The sequence below is a fragment of the Pseudorca crassidens genome, chromosome 6, assembly GCF_039906515.1.
Source record: "Pseudorca crassidens isolate mPseCra1 chromosome 6, mPseCra1.hap1, whole genome shotgun sequence".
Classification (NCBI taxonomy): Eukaryota; Metazoa; Chordata; class Mammalia; order Artiodactyla; family Delphinidae; genus Pseudorca; species Pseudorca crassidens.
The window spans coordinates 62,502,334-62,522,780 of record NC_090301.1 but is presented as its reverse complement, the minus strand read 5'-3'; the positions used below and the strand labels follow the sequence as shown (position 1 = coordinate 62,522,780).

The window sequence follows — 20,447 nt, the reverse complement described above, 5'->3', positions numbered from 1 at the left end:
TGTACACTCAAAGGGAGACTGAGAATTAAAAAGACAAATAGTGTTATTAAAAATACATTTGGATCTTGTGGGCGCCCTGCAAGGATCTTGAGGACCTCCTGGAGTCCCCGGACCACACTCGGAACCATTGATTTAGAGAACTGTCATGAACTGAGGGAAGGATGGCACTTTGATACATTCGAAAAGTACTTACCGAATGCCTACTCTGTGCTCGCGTGGGTTCAAAGGGAACTCTGTCCTCAAGGTACTCACAGCAGAGCGAGAGAAGAAAGGTTAAGGACCGCTTTAGTTCACTTTTGAGCTGAGGCTGAAGTGACAAAGGACGGGCCAGGTAGAGATCTGGAGAACGGAGAGTTCCAGACAGAGAAAGGGGGCGCCCTCCAAAGGCGCTGAGCCCTGCCTGGTTGGAGAGCAAGCAGAAGGTGCGAGGACGGCATGAGGTGGGCTGGGCCGGAGGAGGCAGAGCCAGACGAGGAATTTCGAGTTTTAAGTCTACATTTCTCTCTTTCTTTTTTTCAGACCGCACCACGCGGCTTGCGGGATCTTAGTTGGCCCACCAGGGATGGAACCAAGGTCACCAGTAGTGGAAGCGCGGAGTCCTAACCAGTGAACCGCCTGGGGAGTCCCTAAGGCTAAATTTCCCGACAGTGTATGGAGAGGAACGGAAGGGGGTGGGCGGGGAGGAACGGCTTAAGGAGGCGAGTCTGGAGGTGCAGAAGGTCACTCAGAAGTCAAGCACCCGCTCCTGCGCCGGGGCCAGTTCTGCTTCTCTGAGGCACGGAAACCTGCCTGGAGCCTCAAATCCGCTTAACTACACCACAGGGCCGGGAAAGCGCGCACACTATCTCGAGGAAGTTTGGGTCTCGGCGCCCGCCGTAGACGTCGTGCCAGAGGCGGTCCGTTGTCTTGGAGCCGGCAAGACGCCGTTAGGCCTCCCCCGCCGCGGTCACCATGTCGGTGCTGGATGCGCTTTGGGAGGACCGGGATGTCCGCTTCGACGTGTCCTCACAGTGAGTCGCCAAGATTCCCCAGTGGCCGGGAGCCTGTAGAGGGCGCCGCGGCGCGATTTCCCGACCCGGAGGTGGAGCCTAAGGCCCTCGCGAGGGTGGGAGGAGGTTGGCGTCTACTGTCCTCACCTCAGGAGACCCCAGACTGTCCGGGGCCCAGCGGCCCTCCCCAGGCGCCACTGCCGGAGCGCGTCTAGATTGTACGCAGTTTCGGTCCCTTACGATCCCCGGTCGCGGCTTGACCCGGGGGACCTGTCGGAAGCTGAGCCCAAACACTGCAGGGACCGCCTTGGGCTTGGGCGTCCAGTACACCCCAGTGAGCTTATGGTGCCAGTTTCGTATGGTGGAAGGAACGTGGAGCAGGGACTCTGGAAACGAAGGTTCGGAAACTAGGTCTAGAATAAGGACACACATTGTGGGCCCTTAGAAAAATGACTTCACCGTTCTAAAGCTTGAGTCTCCGAGGGAAGTGAGAGTAAGCATTCTCCAAAATCCCTAACCATGCAGACTTTATTTCCGTGGTAAGCTTCGTTTGTAGTTATTCATCTAAATCACCAACAGGAAGAAGGAACCCTCCTTTGGAGCCTCTCAAACAGAAGCCCTGTTTTTGGAAATTTTCATGTTTTAACGAGAATAGTTAGAAACCTCCTGCCGGCAGTCCAGGAAAAAAGTGCCCATTGGGATAGTAAGCGTTGGAAAACAGTAAAGCTAAGGTTCTTGGGTTGATGGTTTGGAGCTTCTTAGCCAATTCGCATGATTCTTTATTATGAATAGAACTTTCTTAGGTGGAAAAAATGAAATATTAATTTTCCAGGCTTAGCTGTGGCTAGATATATAATACTGACATGGTCTTGGATCCTTTAAGGCGTTGTGAGGGAAGGGAATTTATAAAGTTATAAGCAACGGTTACATATTGCACACATTCTTTGACTTTTCCTGCTATTCTTGGAGGGTTCTTAAGCAAAGATTCATTTCATGAACATTTTCGGTTTATTAAACATTTATCAGATGCTTACTACGTACTGGTGACTGTGCTGATAGCTAAAGATACAAAAATAATAGGAAATGACACCCTTCCCCCACCCCACCCCCATTCTACTGCAGGAGATAGATGTAGACAACTAACTATAAAAAATGTGGTAAATACCATCATGGAAAAAATGAACAAAAAGCTGGAGGACCATAGAAACAGAAAAGTTCATTCTTTCTAGGGAAGGCCTCAAAGAAAAAGTAATATTTGAATTGAGCCCTGATGAATGGTCAGGGCCTTGCTAGGGTATACAGGAGGAGAGTATTCCAGAAAAAAGAAAAGGAAGAAAAGAAAAGAAAAAAATTAGATGCAGAGTCTTAGAGGTATAAATCTCATTGGCTAGAAGCAGGGTCTGGCAGGTAGAGAAAGGAGGTGCAAATAGAAAGGTAGATTAGCTAGATTGTGAAATATTCAGTTGAGGATTTTGGACTTCATCATCTAGGTAGTGGGGTAATATGGCTTTTCAACAGTGAAGTGTATGATCATGTCTGTATTTCCAGTAGGTAATTGAGTTGGCTTTATTGAGAATGTGTTAGAAGGCTGTACCACATATTCTTCTAGGTTTTTCTTTTCTTTTCTTTTGGCACTCTAGATTGCATTCTATTAGTCAGCAACCTATTCTTCATTCTTTATTTCCTTTTGTCTCCTTTATCTGATTGTGTACCAAGTCCAAATGTTGCTTTGCTTTAATCTGTTCCTTCCATAACTGCATGACTCCTTTGCTTTACTCAGAAACCTCTGGGACTTCTCCACTGTCCACAGGATAAAACCCATATCTATCTGACTGACATTCTAGGTTATCCATAATCTGGTTCCTTCTTACCTATCCTACTATATTTTTCACTACCTCTCAACATGTACCTTCTTCCCCAGCCAGGCCAGTCTTCCTACATTCTCTTATCATTTCTTATTTCTGGTCCTTAATCATAGATTCTCCTCTCTCTCTTTTATTTCTCCAAATTCTACCTCTCCTTTAGTTCTGACTTCTCTCCATGTCCCTGGTCACTCCAGGCCCCACTTGATCTCCAGGTTCTTTAAGTTCTTGAAAACCTTATTTTCAAATGCCTGAGCATTTGGTACTATATTATTTATACTTTTGTCTGTTTTATATGCATATGCCTTTTCTCTCCCTCACTAGTTGGTAAGCGGGTATAGTTGTAGCTAAAAATTAAAGCCTTTATATTTATTTTAGACAAATGAAAACAAGACCTGGAGAAGTCCTTATTGATTGTTTAGATTCAATTGAAGACACCAAAGGAAATAATGGGGATAAAGGTGAGTATATTTCTAATGTATTTTGTATTTCTGGTTTAAATTACAAACGTTAAGTTATATTAGCTGGAGAATAAGATATGAAACAGCATTATATGTCAATTATGGTTCCTGATGCCCCACCCCATACCATTGTAATAAGTCCTTCTGTAAATAAAACCCAGTTATCCTAATTTAAGTGAGCCATCTCTTTTCTCTTTGACCCTGACTGATAGATGCAGGTCTAGTCCTCTGTGATCTTGTGGGAACTTTACACTCTAGCCATGCTGGGTGACTTACTATTTGTCAAACATACCATGTAATGTTCCACAGTTTCTCTTGAGACCGCCTTCCTTTGTTTTTAGGACCTCCTATCCCATCTCACTCCAGCATTCACACAGGCTTAGTTTCTCTGATTTTAGATATTCTAGGGGTTTTTTCAGGGAGGAAGGAGTATGACATGGCTATAGATTACTCATCAAAAGAATTCCATTGTTATAATTTGCTTAAGAAATGTGTTAAAGTTAAGAGAGTTAACTTAGTTCAAGATATTAGTTCAAGATATTTCAAAACTATCCTCATATGCTAATTGTATTACAAACTTCTAAGACACATAGTTTACCATGCACAGATTTGCTTGACTTTTTTTTTTTCTTGGAGCATCTATAGGGACTACTATTTCATAGGACATACTTTGAGAAATGAAGTTTATCTAACTTGGTACATATTTCAGTGTAAGAACATCAGTTTGAGGCTAAGAATGAAAAGCATAAGCCTTAAACAGACTTCAGCCTAGCCGTAACTTCATATGAGGAAAAAGTTTGCTCACAGCAAAAAAACTGGGTGTATGAGTATATGGCTCATTTAAATAAGAACTGCTAAGAGACTGCTCAAAGGCAGGGATTCATATATATATGAGAGTTCTTTGAGAAGTGTGATTTCACTGAATGGCTTAATAATTATACTGTCCTGTACTCATACTCAATTGGACGCATATAACCTACTGGGACACCCAGAACAGCTTCTACTGAGAAAAAAAAAAAAAACAGTACAAAGTTTTCTCCTCTGTCAGTTGAGTCAAACCAAGGTGTTGGCAGTGAATACCTGTATTTTTTCAGTAACTATCAGATGTTGTTTCTCTGAGATTCTGAATCACACCTTGTATACCTTACCTAGAATGGATATGTGCAATAAGTATTTTCAATTAATAACTGTATGAAAAACATCTGTGGGTGTTGCTGTTGGTACTGGGCCAGAAGTTTCATGTCCATCTCATTCTATACTGCAAAAATGGGTCCTTATTTAAGGTAATTTATTTTTCTGTTTGTTTGCTTTTAGGTAGACTCTTAGTAACAAATTTAAGAATTATCTGGCGCTCTTTGGCATTACTCAGAGTCAATCTTTGTAAGTATCTTTGTTAGCATGAAAGAAAAAAAATAATTTGTCAAGTAAACTTGCACAGTGGCTTTTGACACCAAAAGAAGCTATACTATGAAATATGTGAAAAACTTTAATTGATAAAAACTTAAGAAATCGTAGACTAACCACAGACTGCCTCATAATGCAAAAGGAATGTTTTTTTGAGTCTGTCCATTTTGTCTCTTGGACATATACAGGATTAGTGCTTTTACACTGAATGATTTTTGGTTTCGTTTTTTACTTTACTTTGAAACTTGCTATAACCTGTTTCAAGTAATACCAAAGAAGGGAGATTAAATTCTAATAAAAGTACAATCTTTCATTGTGTTAAATTTTGTTTCATTTGTTTTTTTAAAGGTATCATAGATTTTCCAGCTAGACTTTTTCTCTTGATGTTGTGGTGCTAAGATTTTTAGTAAATAATACTGTATAGGTTTTAGAGAAGCAAACCTCCTTTTTCCCCATGTTGAGAATACTTTTGTTCAAAAGAGGCAGAATTATCTTTCTAGTCCTTTTAATTATTTAACTTAAATTTGTAGATATTTCATAAAAAATATTAATTGTATTTTTATATATATTTAATTTTTTAAACTTAAAAGTTCTGTATATATAGTTTTTTCCCTCAATTTATTGTATCATGTTCTTTAAATTCTTTGCTTTTAAATTTTAGCTATTGGTTACAACTGCATATTGAATATTACAACAAGGACTGCTAATTCTGTAAGTCTGAAAAATCTTATTGAAATATATATACTGAAGAAACAGTAGATATTTGAGGTTGATGTTTGTTTTTACTATAAATGAGAAATTGCTCTTAAAATCTGAAGCTTTAAATAAATTTGTCTTTACAGAAATTACGAGGCCAAACTGAAGCTCTTTATATACTAACAAAATGTAACAGTACTCGTTTTGAGTTTATATTTACAAATTTGGTTCCTGGAAGTCCTAGACTTTTTACTTCTGTGATTGCAGTACACAGGTATGGTAATACTTTATAGATTATTAAATATTTTTAAGGTAATTCTATGACATAAAGGTTTAGAGGGTAAAATTTCGACATGTGGTGCTGTCTTCCTCCAAGCTCTATTGCAAACATCCTGAAGATACATAGAACATGTAGCATTACCATTTAATAAACACTTTGAAGGTATTTATAAAACACATAAAACTGCTGAAGAGTCTATTAAATTAGCTACCAAGGTAGTTAAAAATGAAATAGAGAATTCGTTCAGTGTAGATAACCAAGTTGAATAATTCAATTAAGGAATTAAGGTTATTTTTCTAACAGTAGAAGGCATGATTGGGTAATTTCTCTAAAGAGAAATTTTTTGTTGTTTTGTGGTTGGTTGATTTTTTGTTTTCTTAATTATTCTCTTTTTACTACCCCAGCTCTTTTTTTTTTTTAACCAGCCCTAAGTACTATGATTTTTTTTAAAGTTTGGCTAAGATGACAGGCCAAAAAAAAAAAAACCACACATACAAAAACTTATACACACAGATATATATAGTATGTATATATACCATTGTTTTAATATGAATTTCTTTTATTACTAGTGATGTTGAAAGTTTTCATATTTGTTGGCTATGTATAGTTTTCTGTTGTAAATTTCTTAATTTTACTCCTTTCTGTCATGTATGTTGCAAATTTATTTCTTTCCTAGTTGTTATTTTTTAATTATGTTGATGATTTTTTAATCTATATAATTGTTTGCTTTTCTTGGACATAAAACTCACATAAGATAAAATTTACCATTTTTAAGTTTACAGTTTGGTAGTGTTATATATTCACCACTACTCAATTCCAGAATATTTCCATCACTCCAAAAAAGAAACCCCCATAGTAGTCACTTCCCATTCCCTCATCCCCATGGTCCCCTGGCAACCACTGATTTACTTTCTGTCTCTGGATTTGCCTATTCCGAGCATTTCATATAAATGAAATCATACAATATAGTGGCATTTTATGTCTGAGTTCTTTCACTTATGTAATGTTTTCAAGCATGCTACATGTTGTAGCATATATCAGTACGTCATTCCTTTTTATAGCTGAATAAGATTCCATTGTATAGATACATATTTTGTTTATCCACTCATCAGCTGATAGACATTTGGGTTGTTTCCACTTCTTAGCTGTTAGGAATAATGCTGCTGTGAGCATTTGTGTACAAGTTTTTGTGAGAAAACATATTTTTTTAAGCTCTCTTAGGCATATACCTAATTCTTATCTTTTTATTTCAGTTTACTTAGAGAAGTAATATGAAATGGAGTATGAAGGGAACAGGGAAGCTACTTTTCTTTAATAGTATAAAAATGTTATTTGTTCCCTCCAAAACAATTTATAACATGAATAGTTTCCATTTTTTCCACTGGTTAAATATTGATGATTACCACCCTAAAGGAAATTAAGATTTATAATCAAATGCTCGAATCCTGCTCTTTCATAATTTACATACTAGAAGATTAATTAATGTAAAAATCAGAAATTTAACAATACATATTATAATTTATATAAATGATTTTGAAAGTTATTCAGGCAAAGAAAACCCTTTAGTTTTATTAAAAGGGTAAATTAGCCTGTATTTTTGCGGAGTTAAAATTAGAATTAACCAAAATTTAATCAGAATTTTCTTCTGTGTTTATTATTTATCAATAGGGAGACATGGAAAGAAAACAAAGTTATAGCGATTTTATTACATACATACACACACACAAATACATACAGCTGTCCTAGGGTACCTTTTGGAGTTGGTACAGATTAATTCTAATTTTCTGTGTAAAGGTAGATGTGACCATAATGTTTTCAGGTTTCAGTGAGAAAAGTAATTGCAGTCTTATATCAAAAGAATAATGGTACCTTTAACTAAAACAGAGAAATGAAGGGAAGCTTTTTGATAGAAAAATTAATTTCCATGTCTGTTTTTGCAAGCATTGTTCTTCAGCTTAAAGAAAAAAATCTTCTTCTTCTCATTTGTGCCATACTATATATATATTGACTTAAAAATTGGACATCTAGGGATTTTCCTGGTGGTGCAGTGGTTAAGAATCTGCCTGCCAGTGCAGGGGACACAGGTTTGATCCCTGGTCTGGGAAGATCCCACATGCCACGGAGCAACTAAGCCCATGTGCTACAACTACTGAGCCTGCTCTCTAGGGCCCATGAGCCACAACTACTGAGCCACATGCCATAACTACTGAAGCCCACGTGCCTAGAGCCTGTGCTCTGCAACAAGAGAAGCCACTGCAATGAGAAGCACGTGCACCGCAACGAAGAGTAGCCCCCGCTCACCTCAACTAGATAAAGTCCGCGTGCAGCAACAAAGACCCAACACAGCCAAAAATAGATTAAATAAAATAAATTTTAAAAAAATTAGACATCTTAAATATAGGTACTGAGATAAAATGTGTAAATACTACACTGAAATGACAAATACAGTACAAAAGACTATAATCACCAAAACTTATTGAGAAGAAAAAATTTTTAATGTACCTTAGTAACTATTTGAGTATATAACTGTGTATTTTTGTAGATAAGTAAACATAATCTAAGAAAATCACATTTTCAGTTTGGATTAGTCTTTTGTTCTTTTTTATAGAGCATATGAAACTTCTAAAATGTATCGTGATTTTAAATTGAGAAGTGCGCTAATTCAAAATAAGCAACTAAGATTACTACCACGAGAACATGTATATGATAAAATCAATGGAGTATGGAATTTATCCAGTGATCAGGTACCATGCAAAGAACTAATGAACCTTTTGGGGCAGTGCTTTCTTTGGTAATCATTTTTCCATTTATGATTGGGTTTATATATTTATTTAACTGTTAAAATAAGCATTATAGCTCTTAATTAACATAGCTCTTGATATATATAATATTCTGATTTTCATATTTTTATGGTTTTAATGCTCTTTTTATCAACATTTGTTATGTGTAGACTTAGAGCTGGAATGGGCCTTAAAGGTCATCTAGTCCAGTCTCTATCCACTTACAGATGAAAAACTCAGGCCCTAAAGAACTAAGTGACCTCCACATCTATTCTGTCCCACAGCCACGCTCTTCCCCCATACCACACTACCCTCCACATCATGATAACTTAGGCTGATTGAGGAGAGTTATAGGATGGACAGTCATGGAAGCCTTTTAATCCAGTCTTTATGGAATTAAACATATAACTCATTTGGTGACTCCTACATCCATGATTGTAACTTTTCATTTCCTCTTGAAATTATGACCAGAGGAAACATATAAGCAACTAATAGTTGGAATAAGAAACAAATCAATTTCTAGAGAATAATTTGTCTCTTACTGAGAATAGTTTCCAGCCTTTGTGGGTGTTACAACCTAGATTCGACTGATAACCAGTGTAGCAAATCTGTAGCATTTGATTGAAGAGCTCTTGCTAAACATGGAATCATAAGCTTAAATTGTAAATAAACTTTGCACACTTGAAAAGTTCTAGTTTTAAACTATGATAAATATTCTATAGGATATAGACAGCTCCCCATCTGAATAACTACTCATAATACTCAATTCTGGTATTTTATGCTGCTGTGAGAATCAGAATTATTCTCGTGTTTAGAAAATAAAGAGTAAGTATTCAGACATGATTGTTGATGCCTCTCTCATCACTCTCTTTTACAGGGAAATTTAGGAACTTTTTTTATTACCAATGTGAGAATCGTGTGGCATGCAAATATGAATGACAGTTTTAATGTCAGTATACCATATCTGCAAATTGTAAGTGCATGCATTTTGATGACCTTATTTTAATGTAGAATAAATAATTTCTGTTCAACAGTTAATAGGACTTTTGGGATTAGATGAGTTTTTCTCTCTCCCTAGTGGCAACAGTTTAGCTGAGAGCATACTTTTTAAATGTTGATAATCAGAAAAGACCCAATTGTACTTCCATTCAAGGGAAACGGCACCATTATCAACTTGCTATTAAGAGAGAAATATACTGGAGTCTAAAAAGTTTAATAGTTATCATACAGATTAAGGTGATTTTTCTTAGATTTTATTCAAAGGGCTTCTAGCTACTAAAGTTTTCCATAACCTTTCCAGGAGGCAAGTATATAGTGGTTCTTTGGCATGGCTTCAGCTCACTGACCCACACACTTTATGGCTGTCTTGCTACTTTCTGCTCAAACCCTTTTAAAGCCAGAGCGAATTCATTAATTCTGTGAATGAACAGTTTTTATTGTATTCGGATACAGCATGTACTGTAAGCTGGATTCATATTGCAAGTTCAGTGCAAGGAATCAAGATGGTTTTTAGTCATGATGGTTTTAGCTTAAATTAAAGCTGTTAAAATTTAGAATAAGAACTAATTACACCTGAGACCAGTTTGTTGGGGGGTAGATGAAGATGGTTCTTTTTACTCTGCTGCTGCTTTCATGGTAAGTATGTGATTCAGTGAAACAAGTAGTAAACTCCAATAATCTGAAGAATTTCATCTTATATATTAAAAAAACCCCTACTTATTTGACCCTAGTGCAAATTAGATGGAACATAAAAATAGTTAATGAGGATCCTGTGAGGCTATCCTATGATAATCACTCTTATTACAGAATATAAGTAGTCTTAAGACTAAATAGTTTCATTAATAAATATTTATTGAGTATTAGATACAATGTATGTGATATCCGGAAAATGTCATTTTTTAAAGAGACCTCTTAACCTATGGGAAAGATGATTCTTTGCAAAATATTCCCAAGTCTATCTTTTGCTAAATTGTTTGATTCCTGAGTTACTTTAAAATATTTGATCATTCATTTGCCAAATACTGAGCACCTACTCTATGCTCAGTGATGAAACTCATGAACCAGTACGCAGTTTCTGCCTTTAAGGAGCTTTCAGTCTGGTGGAGAAAAGCAATACATTAAGCAGAAAATCATAGGATCTGATAGGAAAAAAATTATTTCTGGCCATCTAAAGAAATAACGAGAATTTATAAGCATAGCTGGAAATATGTGACAGAGTCTACATAGGTATTTGATAAGTTGATGTTTGTATTGTTCGTTGCTGTTTTATATTGCATTTACATATCAACGTCTATTATGCTGAATAATTACTGAGTAGTAAACAACTTTGTGATTTCTGTTCTCCAAGTAGGATACTTTTCGTTATTTAAGAATACCGTTGCCAAATACGGATTCTGGAATGAATTCAGCCTGGCCCAAACAACTTGCAATCTGATATCATCACAACCTGTCATTGGGGCAGTCATGTTCTAACTTCAGCTCTGGGCCTCAGCCATTGTCCTGACTCCCTTCCTATAGATGTATATTTATATATGTATCTTCTTGCCAGTTTCTATCTTACCAGCCTGTGTCATCCACAGTTACCTGGTTAGATTACCTATTCATAAGCAGGATGCCAGTGTTCTATGGTTCTTAACCAGGACTGTGTGTACTCCTGGCAGGGTGTGAAGTAGTCTAGATGGAAGCCCAGGTTTTCATAACAATTACCATTTAGGCTGTCTGTCTGTCTGTGTCTCTCTTTTTCTCAACTTCCAATGCCCATCTGTCTGGAAGTATGATACACAGTCACCTACCACAGATTATTATCCTTCTTGGACTTTTGGTCTGCTGGTTATAATGTTAGATCCTCCATGGTTCTCTCTAACCCTGCCAGCAAGTACGTTCTGTTTCACTTTCTACAGGTCCTGCATGTCATTATGCTTCTGCCCCTCTACCCTTCTCCCAGGCCACTGGTATCACTGCTCATCCACTAGCCACGCTTCACCCTCATATCACACTTACCAGTTGAGTTAATTATATTTGACCTATCCTAGCCTTCTTTGATGCCCAGTGATGAATGCCCATACTTTTTTTTTCAATAAATGCAGTGGAGGTTCTTTCAGAATTTAGTCATTTATTGTGTAAGAAACAGAAGGCACATGCAACATTTTTTTAACATCTTTATTGGAGTATAATTGCTTTACATTGTTGTGTTAGTTTCTGCTGTATAACAAAGTGAATCAGCTATACGTACACATATATCCCTATATCCCCTCCCTCTTGCGTCTCCCTCCCACCCTCCCTATCCCACCCCTCTAGGTGATCACAAAGCACCTAGCTGATCTCCCTGAACTGATCTCCCTGTGCTATGCGGCTGCTTCCCACTAGCTATCTATTTTACATTTGGTAGTGTATATATGTCCATGCCACTCTCTCACTTCGTCCCAGCTTACCCCCTTCCCCCTTCCCGTGTCCTCAAGTCCATTCTCTACGTCTGCGTCTTTATTCCTGTCCTGCCCTTAGGTTCTTCAGAACCTTTTTTTTTCTTAGATTCCATTTATATGTGTTAGCATATGGTATTTGTTTTCCTCTTTCTGACTTACGTCACTCTGTATGACAGATTCTAGGTCCATCCACCTCACTACAAATAACTCAATTTCGTTTCTTTTTACAGCTGAGTAATATTGCATTGTATATAGGCACATGGGACTTTTAAAAACTAACCCAGCCTTAGGAGCCACAAAAGACACTGGCTCTCCATAACTAAAGGATTGCTGGCCTTTGGTTTAAAATATTCAGAAAAGTTGTGGACTCCCTGAAGCAGGGAACATTTAAGTCAGAATTTTGTACATATTTCAGAGATGTCATCTTTGTGTTGCCTTACAAATTTGCCACCTATTTCCAGTATGAAAATTTTCATTTAATTGATCTCTATAGGAGTGTAAGGAAAAAGGAAAGAGGAAGAGTTCTGTTCTTCGGACTATGAAAAGTAGTTACTGTGTAAAAGTTGAAAAACGTGCTAAAATGTCACTACTATCAGATAATAAAAACATGCTTTTTGTTTGTTTGTTTTATATCTAGCGGTCAATAAAGATTAGAGATTCAAAATTTGGTTTAGCTCTTGTCATAGAAAGCTCTCAGCAGGTAAGATACTTTATATTTTTATTAATCTTTAATAGATTTAAAAAACTATGTGCCAGTCTATATTTTTAGTTTTATTTTTATAGTAACCAGTTTATATCCAAGAAGAGTATTAGCTGTAACATGAGATTATATGAAGAGTTTGAGTTTGAAGTCATATAGTAATTGTCCCCATGGGAAGAATCCTGCTTATATTTCTCTTTTGGGCAGACATATTAATTATGATTACAGTCATGACATTATTTCAATCTTTACACAACCCTATGATACAGTTACTATTTTTTCCCCATTTTATATTCAAGGAAACTGAGACTTGGAGAAGTTAGGAACCTTGCCCATGGTCTAATAACAGTAAGTGATAGGGCTAGGTTTTGATTCCAGGTCTGACTGATTCACAAGACTGTCTTTGAGCAACACAGGTCTATTCAGATAAACACACCCTATTTGAGATTTTCTACCATCAAACTCAGATTATACTGTATCTAATTATAGACTGCTATGCCCCGTTATGCCTGGTTTTTGCATTTATTTGTTTTAATAAATTTTTTTTAAAAAGAGATTTTTCTCTTCTAAATTCTAAATTTAAATATGAATGTCTACTCACTCCTTTCCCCAGCATCATACAGCTAGTTGTATGATGTAAACCATACATCATATGTAGTGTTGTAAAACCAGGATTTTAACACAAAAGTGTATGCTCTCAACCATCACCATATGGGTACTTAATTTTTTAACACTTCTTCTCCAACAAACTGTCATGGGCAAGTTTCTTTCCTAATTCTTCAAGGAGATAGCCTCAGGTATGCCATTCCCTTTTTTATTTTAACATATAGTCTATTCCTTTTCAAGGTCTAGCTCAGGAAAAACTCAGTTCCCTTGGCCTTCACAATCTATGGCGTATTTTTTTTAATCTTGAAATATTAGCTTTGATACTTACAGATGAAATTATGTGATATCTGGATATATTTCAAAATAATCCTGAGTGGGTGAGGGGAGGAGATTTAGGGGATGGGGAGGTTACATATGGAACAGAGCCGGCCATATGTTGTTACTTGTTGAAGCTGGATGATGGCTACATGGACATTTATTGTACTCTTCTATTTTTGTATATGCTGGAAGTTTTCATAATAAAAAATTTAATTTTAAAAAATCAGCCTACAGGGCTTCCCTGGTGGCGCAGTGGTTGAGAGTCCACCTGCCGATGCAGGGGACATGGGTTCGTGCCCCGATCTGGGAGGATCCCACATGCCGCGGAGAGGCTGGGCCCGTGAGCCATGGCTGCTGAGCCTGCGCGTCCGGAGCCTATGCTCCGCAACGGGAGAGGCCACAACAGTGAGAGGCCCGCATACCGCAAAAAAAAAAAAAAAAAAAAAAAATCAGCCTACATATTGCGCTCTGAAGTAAGGACAGTTAGAGCTATAGTTTATCATATACTGTAAATACTGTTCCTCAGGCTTTTCATTTTTTTCATTATTTTCTCTTACAGAGCGGAGGATATGTTCTTGGCTTTAAAATAGATCCTGTGGAAAAACTACAAGAATCAGTTAAGGAAATTAATTCACTTCACAAAGTCTATTCTACCAGTCCTATATTTGGAGTGGATTATGAGATGGAAGAAAAGGTAATTTGTTCAGTGTGTGATATACAGAGTTTGCTCAATTGCCTTTACACAGTCTATAAAATTCAGATATACACACATTGTGTACAATTTAATTTTAAACTATGTTTAAAATGATGAATATACAGGCTCTGCTCAGTGAGTATGGCCAATGCTAATTTGTGCCTACCACCTGTTTTCTCCCTGGCTGCTTCACCATTCATTCCTGCCCGTCTAGGTAGCAGCCTATCCAAGATGTCCCCATATGCAAGGCTCTTCTGATGTAGAGACTTGAATCTCCCACTCTTTATTTTTATTTTATTTCAGCTTTATTTTTATTTTACTTCAGCCAGCCATTAGCATTTGGTTAAACCTTATAGGCCTCACAGACACCATTCTCTTTCCCCAATGACCCACAATATAGCAACTCCAGGAGGCTGCTCCATTAATATGGCCTATGTCTGTTCCTATTCATCAGATCCTCTTCCATGTCAGTTGTGAAAAATTTTGAATATCATGCCCACATGTCTGCTCTTTGCCTTCCTCACGACTTCTGGTTTCTGCACCAGTCCCACTCTCCAGGTACATCAGCTGTCTTTTGGGTTTACTCTTCAGCCTCTGCAGCTGGGCCCCTTGTCGTCTGGTGTTTCACTGTTGTCCTCACCAGCCACTTCATTAGAGACTCCTCGCCGTCTGCTCTGACAGTGGTACCCTTGCCAGAGGCGCTCTGTCACACCTTCCCTTGCTGTCTGTTCTTGTCCTGGGGCCCTCACCGTACGCTCTATTGCTGGTGTCCCTCCCACCCACTCTTTCATCAGTGTCCCTGCCAATACTCAGCATGTTGAGCCATATCGTATATTATCTGTCTCTCTTCCTGCTCTTGGACTACAGCAGGTGACCAGGAAGATCAAGAAGTAGGACTGGACAGCTAAGTACAAATTCATACCCTCTGACTTCAGCCTCGTTGTGCTCCATATACTTAATTTGTTTGTCTCTCTGTCAAATTCCATATATATCCCTTTCCCCTTCCAGTTGAAACTTGTCTCTGGATTGTTGACGCCATATTGTACATACACTCTATTTCATCTCCTTAACCATCATTTTCTGCTTTCTTCCCAACCTGCACTTCTTTCAGCATTCTCCCTTTCACTCTACCTTCTCTGTATATTCCTCAGTAATATCACCTCCTCCTCCAGTTTCTTCAAGTTGTACTTCTGTAGATGACTCCCAAATCTTTCTGATCTTGGCATACTCTGTAAGCTTACCAGGGTTCCAAATATTTCTTGAATATTTTCACATAGATGAGCATTCCAAATAACATGAATTGAATTTCTCATTTAAAAGTTTATCTTAGGGTCTTCCCTGGTGGCGCAGTGGTTGAGAGTCCGCCTGCCGATGCAGGGGACATGGGCTCATGCCCCGGTCTGGGAAGATCCCACATGCCGCGGAGCGGCTGGGCCCGTGAGCCATGGCCGCTGAGCCTGTGCGTCCAGAGCCTGTGCTCCGCAACAGGAGAGGCCACAACAGTGAGAGGCCCGTGTACCGCAAAAAAAAAAAAAAAAAGTTTATCTTAGTAATTTAATTAATAATTTTCCAAGTCAGTAAGTTACACTAGGACATGGTTGAGTATCTCAAACTTGGCATACCTAAAATCTTGTCATTTTTCTCAAAAGCAGTATCTTGCTGATTTATCTATTTATTTATTCACTACTTATTTATTTTTAACATTGTCAAAGTCAGATGTGCTCAAAACTCCGGGGTTTTCCTTTTTTATTTTTCCCATTATCTTACTTTACACATTCAGTCAGTTGTACCAGTCTCTCCCCTTTTCCTATACCTTTCTTTCCATTCAAACTGCAGTTTCCTTTGCTACTTTTGCTTGTAGAATAATGTTGTAGAACAAGCATGGTCCTTGGAACCTGACAAACCTGACTTCAATCCCAATTTCACCATTTATTTGTGATCCTAGGCAAATTTGAGCTTCAGTTTTCACATTATAAAATGAAGGTAATCTCTCTTACAAAGTTATTGATCATGTCTGTAAAGTGGCTGGCACATTGGAGACAATATGTTAGTTCTCCTACCCAAAGGTAGAGACAGCTCTACCTTTCATTTCTCTTCTTTTCCCCTTCTTTGGCCCTCAGTACATAATAATAACTAGCCGTAGTAGCCTGTTTTGTCACCACATATAAGTCCTTACTCCAAAGCCACTTCTTCAGGGAGGTCTTTGGACTATCCATCTAAAACACCAACCCCCGTCACTTTTTTATCCCTTGTTCTGCTTGTTTGCTCACTTGCTTGCTTTATTTTTGGTAACACTAATCAGTCTCCTTCACTATAAATAATCTCCATGAAGTCAGGGATTTTTGTCTATTTTCTTTAATCATTATATCTCCAGCAATCAAAACTAGCACATAGTAGGCTCTTAGTGAATATTCATAGTTGTTGAATGGCTATGTTGAATGCCTACTCTTTGCTGTTCACTGCTCTAAGAACTTTATATGCCTCATCTCGTTTAATCCTCCTGAAAACACTATAAAGTGTATCATCATCATTATTATTAGCCCTATCTCACAGTTAAGGAGACTGAGGCTTAGATAGGTTAATTTACTTGTACGCAGTCACACAGCTCTGAACATGGTTGAAACACCAGCTGTCCTCGGACTAGGGCATCAGGTCACCTCTTGTCAGCAGTACACTTCTACCATCAGCTTTACCCCACCAATTACCTATAAGTAGTCCACATTCTCTGAGCTGGTATTAAAAAATTTCAGTAAACTTCAGTCTACCTTTCCCACCTTATCTGCACAGCCACAGTGTCTGGTTCTGTAGGCTGTGCACTGCCCAGAGAACATTGTTCACGTAGACTCCAGTGTGAATGATACTCCTTGGCATTATTCAGTACAATATTCTGTGTAGCTCCTTCTGTCTTGTGGGACTCTCATATTTTGACCATATTGGATTATTCATCTTCTTCGGCTATATCCTGTGGTTTCTCACCTTTGCTGATACTGATCCCCTCTGTCAGGAATACCCTTTCCCCTAATCCCACCTGTGAAAATCATCCTCATCCTAAAAGCCCTAGATCACGTGCCAGCTTTTTCTTCATGAAAGTTTCTGGCATGCACAAGCCAGAAGTTGTGCTGTCTCCAAACTCTTCTATTATAATAGATATTGCATTTGTTACAGCTATTTTTTGTAGGTTGAACTATATGATATTATTAATATTTGACCACTTTTTACTAAAATGGCAATTTCATATAGTTCAACCTGACATTTAGTTATTTATAATTGTGTTTTGTCCTTCACTCCATTCCCACTAGATTATACACCTTTTGTGGTAAGGGCAGAGACTTTAAACCTTTGGTAGTACCAGCATGGTACCTCATACACTAAAGATATTCAAATATTTGAAAAATGAATTAATAGATACCAGCACTATATTTACTCTGCTTCACCTTTAGAGTATTCCACACAAATCTTAGTTCTTCTTTTTCACAAATTCTATTTAATGACTATTTTGAGGAAAATTTAAAACTTGCTATTATACAAAAGTTAGTTTTTTTAAACTTTAACAGATAGTTTTTAACTATCGGAAAATCAGATAAAATCCAATGAGAGTGTTTTTCTTGATGGATATTTCTAAGTATCATATTAAGTTTGTGTAAATTTGTCATTTTAAATCTTTTGATGATATTGACTTCAGATTTAAAAGCTTGGGTTTAACTGACTCATTTTATTATTCATGTTAGTTTTAATAGAATATAAATTATGCAGTGATTTTTGTAAGACTTGAGTGGTTGGTAACTGTGATATCCTTTTACAGGTATTTACAATTCTCACAGCACATTTTACTAAAATTATTTATTTGATTAATATTGTCTCTGATACATTTTAACATCTGATTTAACTGATTTTCTTTTTCTTTTTTCTTTCTTTAACATCTACTGATTTTCAGCCACAGTCCCTTGAAGCTCTGACAGTTGAACAAATTCAAGATGATGTAGAAATAGACTCTGATGATCACACAGATGCTTTTGTGGTGAGCATCACAAAGAAGAGCTACTAAATTTCTTGTGATTTTTTTTTAATCTGAGTCATGTTTAATTAAATAATGCTTTAAGTGTGTAAAATAGCATAGAACTTGAGACTTTTTAGAATGTCTTAAACATGAGTTGGAGAGTAGTTTGTTTTTCAGGTTAGGGATTTTTTTGTGTGTGTGAAAATACTTTTAAATTACCAAACTGGGAAATAGTTTGAGAACATACTTATTCAGAGGATTTCAGATGTGTGAAAAGTTTTTTCACACTTTAAGATAACAGAATATATTAAATATAGTTAATTTAATTAATTTAAAGTCTATACTTTCCATAAGTAACCTTTATGAGATGGACCTCCCTCCTTTCAGTTTATAGGTATATTATCTTAAAATGGATTTCTATTTGAACAGTAAACTTTCTTGTTTCCAAATTTGTGCTATTTAATTAATAGCCAAAATAATAATAATACTTTCTATGTACTGTGGTCTATGAATCTGACTAGACTATCTCTCTGGGAATGAAAGTTTTTAAGCAAAGTGTGAAATAAGTATAAGATAGTTAATAATAAACTACTACTGCCTCAGTGTATGCATTTGCTGACACATTGAAGCACTGATTGCTTTGTTTTGTTTTGCCAGCATCTTCTTCTAAACCAAAAGTAGGGGTGAAATTTTATAGCTGCTTAGTCATTCTTTGTATCTCCTTTCAAGTTAACAATGCTAATTATACACCAATTACAAAGCACATTTTTAGCGCTTAAAGCGTAACTCTTGAAGACATAAATGATTGACAGAGGAAGTGAATTTTGCTACCAGCATTGTAAAGATAGGTGAGAAAACCATTAGACACACAGTAACAGAATATAAAATACAGTTAGTTACAGAATTGTTCTGTAAATTAATTACCTGTTCCTTGGCCTGTTAACCTATTATATATCAAGTATGTGAAATATAATTTTCCTTGTCTTATAGGCTTATTTTGCTGATGGCAATAAGGTAAGGATATTTTACCTATAGTATATGAAAAAAATTTTCTATATTCCAGTATTTAGTATTCACAAACTTATGTGAAACCTATTTTTTGTTTTTTTTTCCTCTTCCTTGCCCACATTCTCTATTCCCATCTCATCCTCTTATCTCCCAAAAAGCAACAAGATCGTGAACCTGTGTTTTCAGAAGAACTGGGGCTTGCAATAGAGAAACTGAAGGATGGATTCACCCTACAGGGACTTTGGGAAGTAATGAGTTGATCTTGAGTTGAGCTGGGTTTCTATTTAAAGATATCTCAAGATTAAAGATACTAGTCGCCTGCTATAAGGCATGGCATAGTTTTTACATTTACAGAAAAAGCTTTTCAGAGAGTTTTTTTAATGATTAAGGAAAAACTCATTTGTCGAAGATTTTATTGCCAGTCTTCTAAAAATTATATTTGAAATTGTAATCAAAATGTATCTGGTTTGTTGTAAATATGTTTATTTTGTAACTAATACTTGTAAATTATTAGTCTGTGGATATTAAAAGACTGTATCATGTTGAGTTTAATAAAGAATTTATGCAGCACCATTAAATGTTTTGAAAGTGTTATCTAAAAGCATAAGACTCTTCTTATGGAGTAATCAAAATGCTGCTTTTTTAATTATAAAAATCTGGTTTAAATATATTTATCACATAGCTCCAAAGGTAAGCCAACTCTCATATAAATTAGAAACCTTAAGCTTGTCATTTTTAGGTAACCATTTATGTAAAAACTAAAAATTTTAGCTAACTTCGAGGATATCAACCCCTATGTAAAGTTTTGGGCACTATTTTGGAAATAATTTCAATATCGTTTTGGCAAGAATACATTTATTTTGTAAGGAAATAGTTTTAAATAGTTTGTAAATAAATAGTTTATTTGTTGACTTGCTCTTTGTTTGCATTCATTGAAACTTCTTTGAAGTTTTCAAAAATATGATATTATTTTCTGATTTCTTGGTCAGGTTAGATTTGGTGACCTCTCTTGCATAAGTGTTTTTTGCCACTGCTTCAGTATAAAGAAACTTTGTAAAGAACTTTTGTCAAAACATTAACCCTCTTTTTCTAGAGTGAAAAAAGTGAGTGTGTAAAATCATTTAAAATAAGATGCAACTGTATGTACAACCATAGACACATAGTACAACCAAGGGCTAACCTGAGTTTAATAAAGATCAATGAACAAAAGCTATAAATTGGTTTCTTCAT

At 36.7% G+C, this 20,447-nt stretch overlaps 2 protein-coding genes across 4 annotated transcripts in view; one reads left to right on the top strand and one right to left on the bottom strand.

The window, feature by feature from the left end:
- LRP2 (LDL receptor related protein 2) overlaps positions 1-330 on the bottom strand; it is a 283,943-nt gene extending 283,613 nt beyond the window's left edge. The window contains exon 1 of the mRNA XM_067741629.1: positions 194-330. The gene's annotated coding sequence lies outside the window, so the exon portion shown is untranslated. The remainder of the gene's footprint in view (positions 1-193) is intronic.
- Positions 325-20,128, top strand: BBS5 (Bardet-Biedl syndrome 5). Of its 3 annotated transcripts, XM_067741626.1 has the most exons (14): positions 325-440; positions 520-649; positions 823-1,010; positions 3,230-3,312; positions 4,627-4,692; positions 5,378-5,427; positions 5,559-5,686; positions 8,301-8,436; positions 9,350-9,445; positions 12,532-12,594; positions 14,078-14,212; positions 18,147-18,230; positions 19,200-19,223; positions 19,376-20,128. In XM_067741626.1, exons 3-14 carry the CDS (start codon positions 952-954, stop codon positions 19,475-19,477), a joined length of 1,026 nt encoding a protein of 341 aa, XP_067597727.1. In that variant the 5' UTR covers positions 325-440; positions 520-649; positions 823-951; the 3' UTR covers positions 19,478-20,128. The 3 variants fall into 3 exon arrangements, with proteins under 3 accessions (XP_067597727.1, XP_067597728.1, XP_067597729.1); XM_067741627.1 differs by lacking the exons at positions 325-440; positions 520-649; positions 823-1,010 and adding an exon at positions 1,390-1,528; XM_067741628.1 differs by lacking the exons at positions 325-440; positions 520-649; positions 823-1,010 and adding an exon at positions 2,214-2,360.
- The last annotated feature ends 319 nt before the right edge of the window (positions 20,129-20,447 follow it).

What these genes read in the sequence shown, in the direction of transcription:
- BBS5 (XM_067741626.1), top strand. Translation starts at nt 952, where the DNA reads ATGTCGGTGCTGGATGCGCTTTGGGAGGACCGGGATGTCCGCTTCGAC. An exon ending in ATCACACAGATGCTTTTGTG is followed by an intron (nt 18,231 to 19,199) that starts GTGAGCATCACA and finishes CTTGTCTTATAG; the next exon opens with GCTTATTTTGCTGATGGCAA. An exon ending in ATTTTGCTGATGGCAATAAG is followed by an intron (nt 19,224 to 19,375) that starts GTAAGGATATTT and finishes TCTCCCAAAAAG; the next exon opens with CAACAAGATCGTGAACCTGT.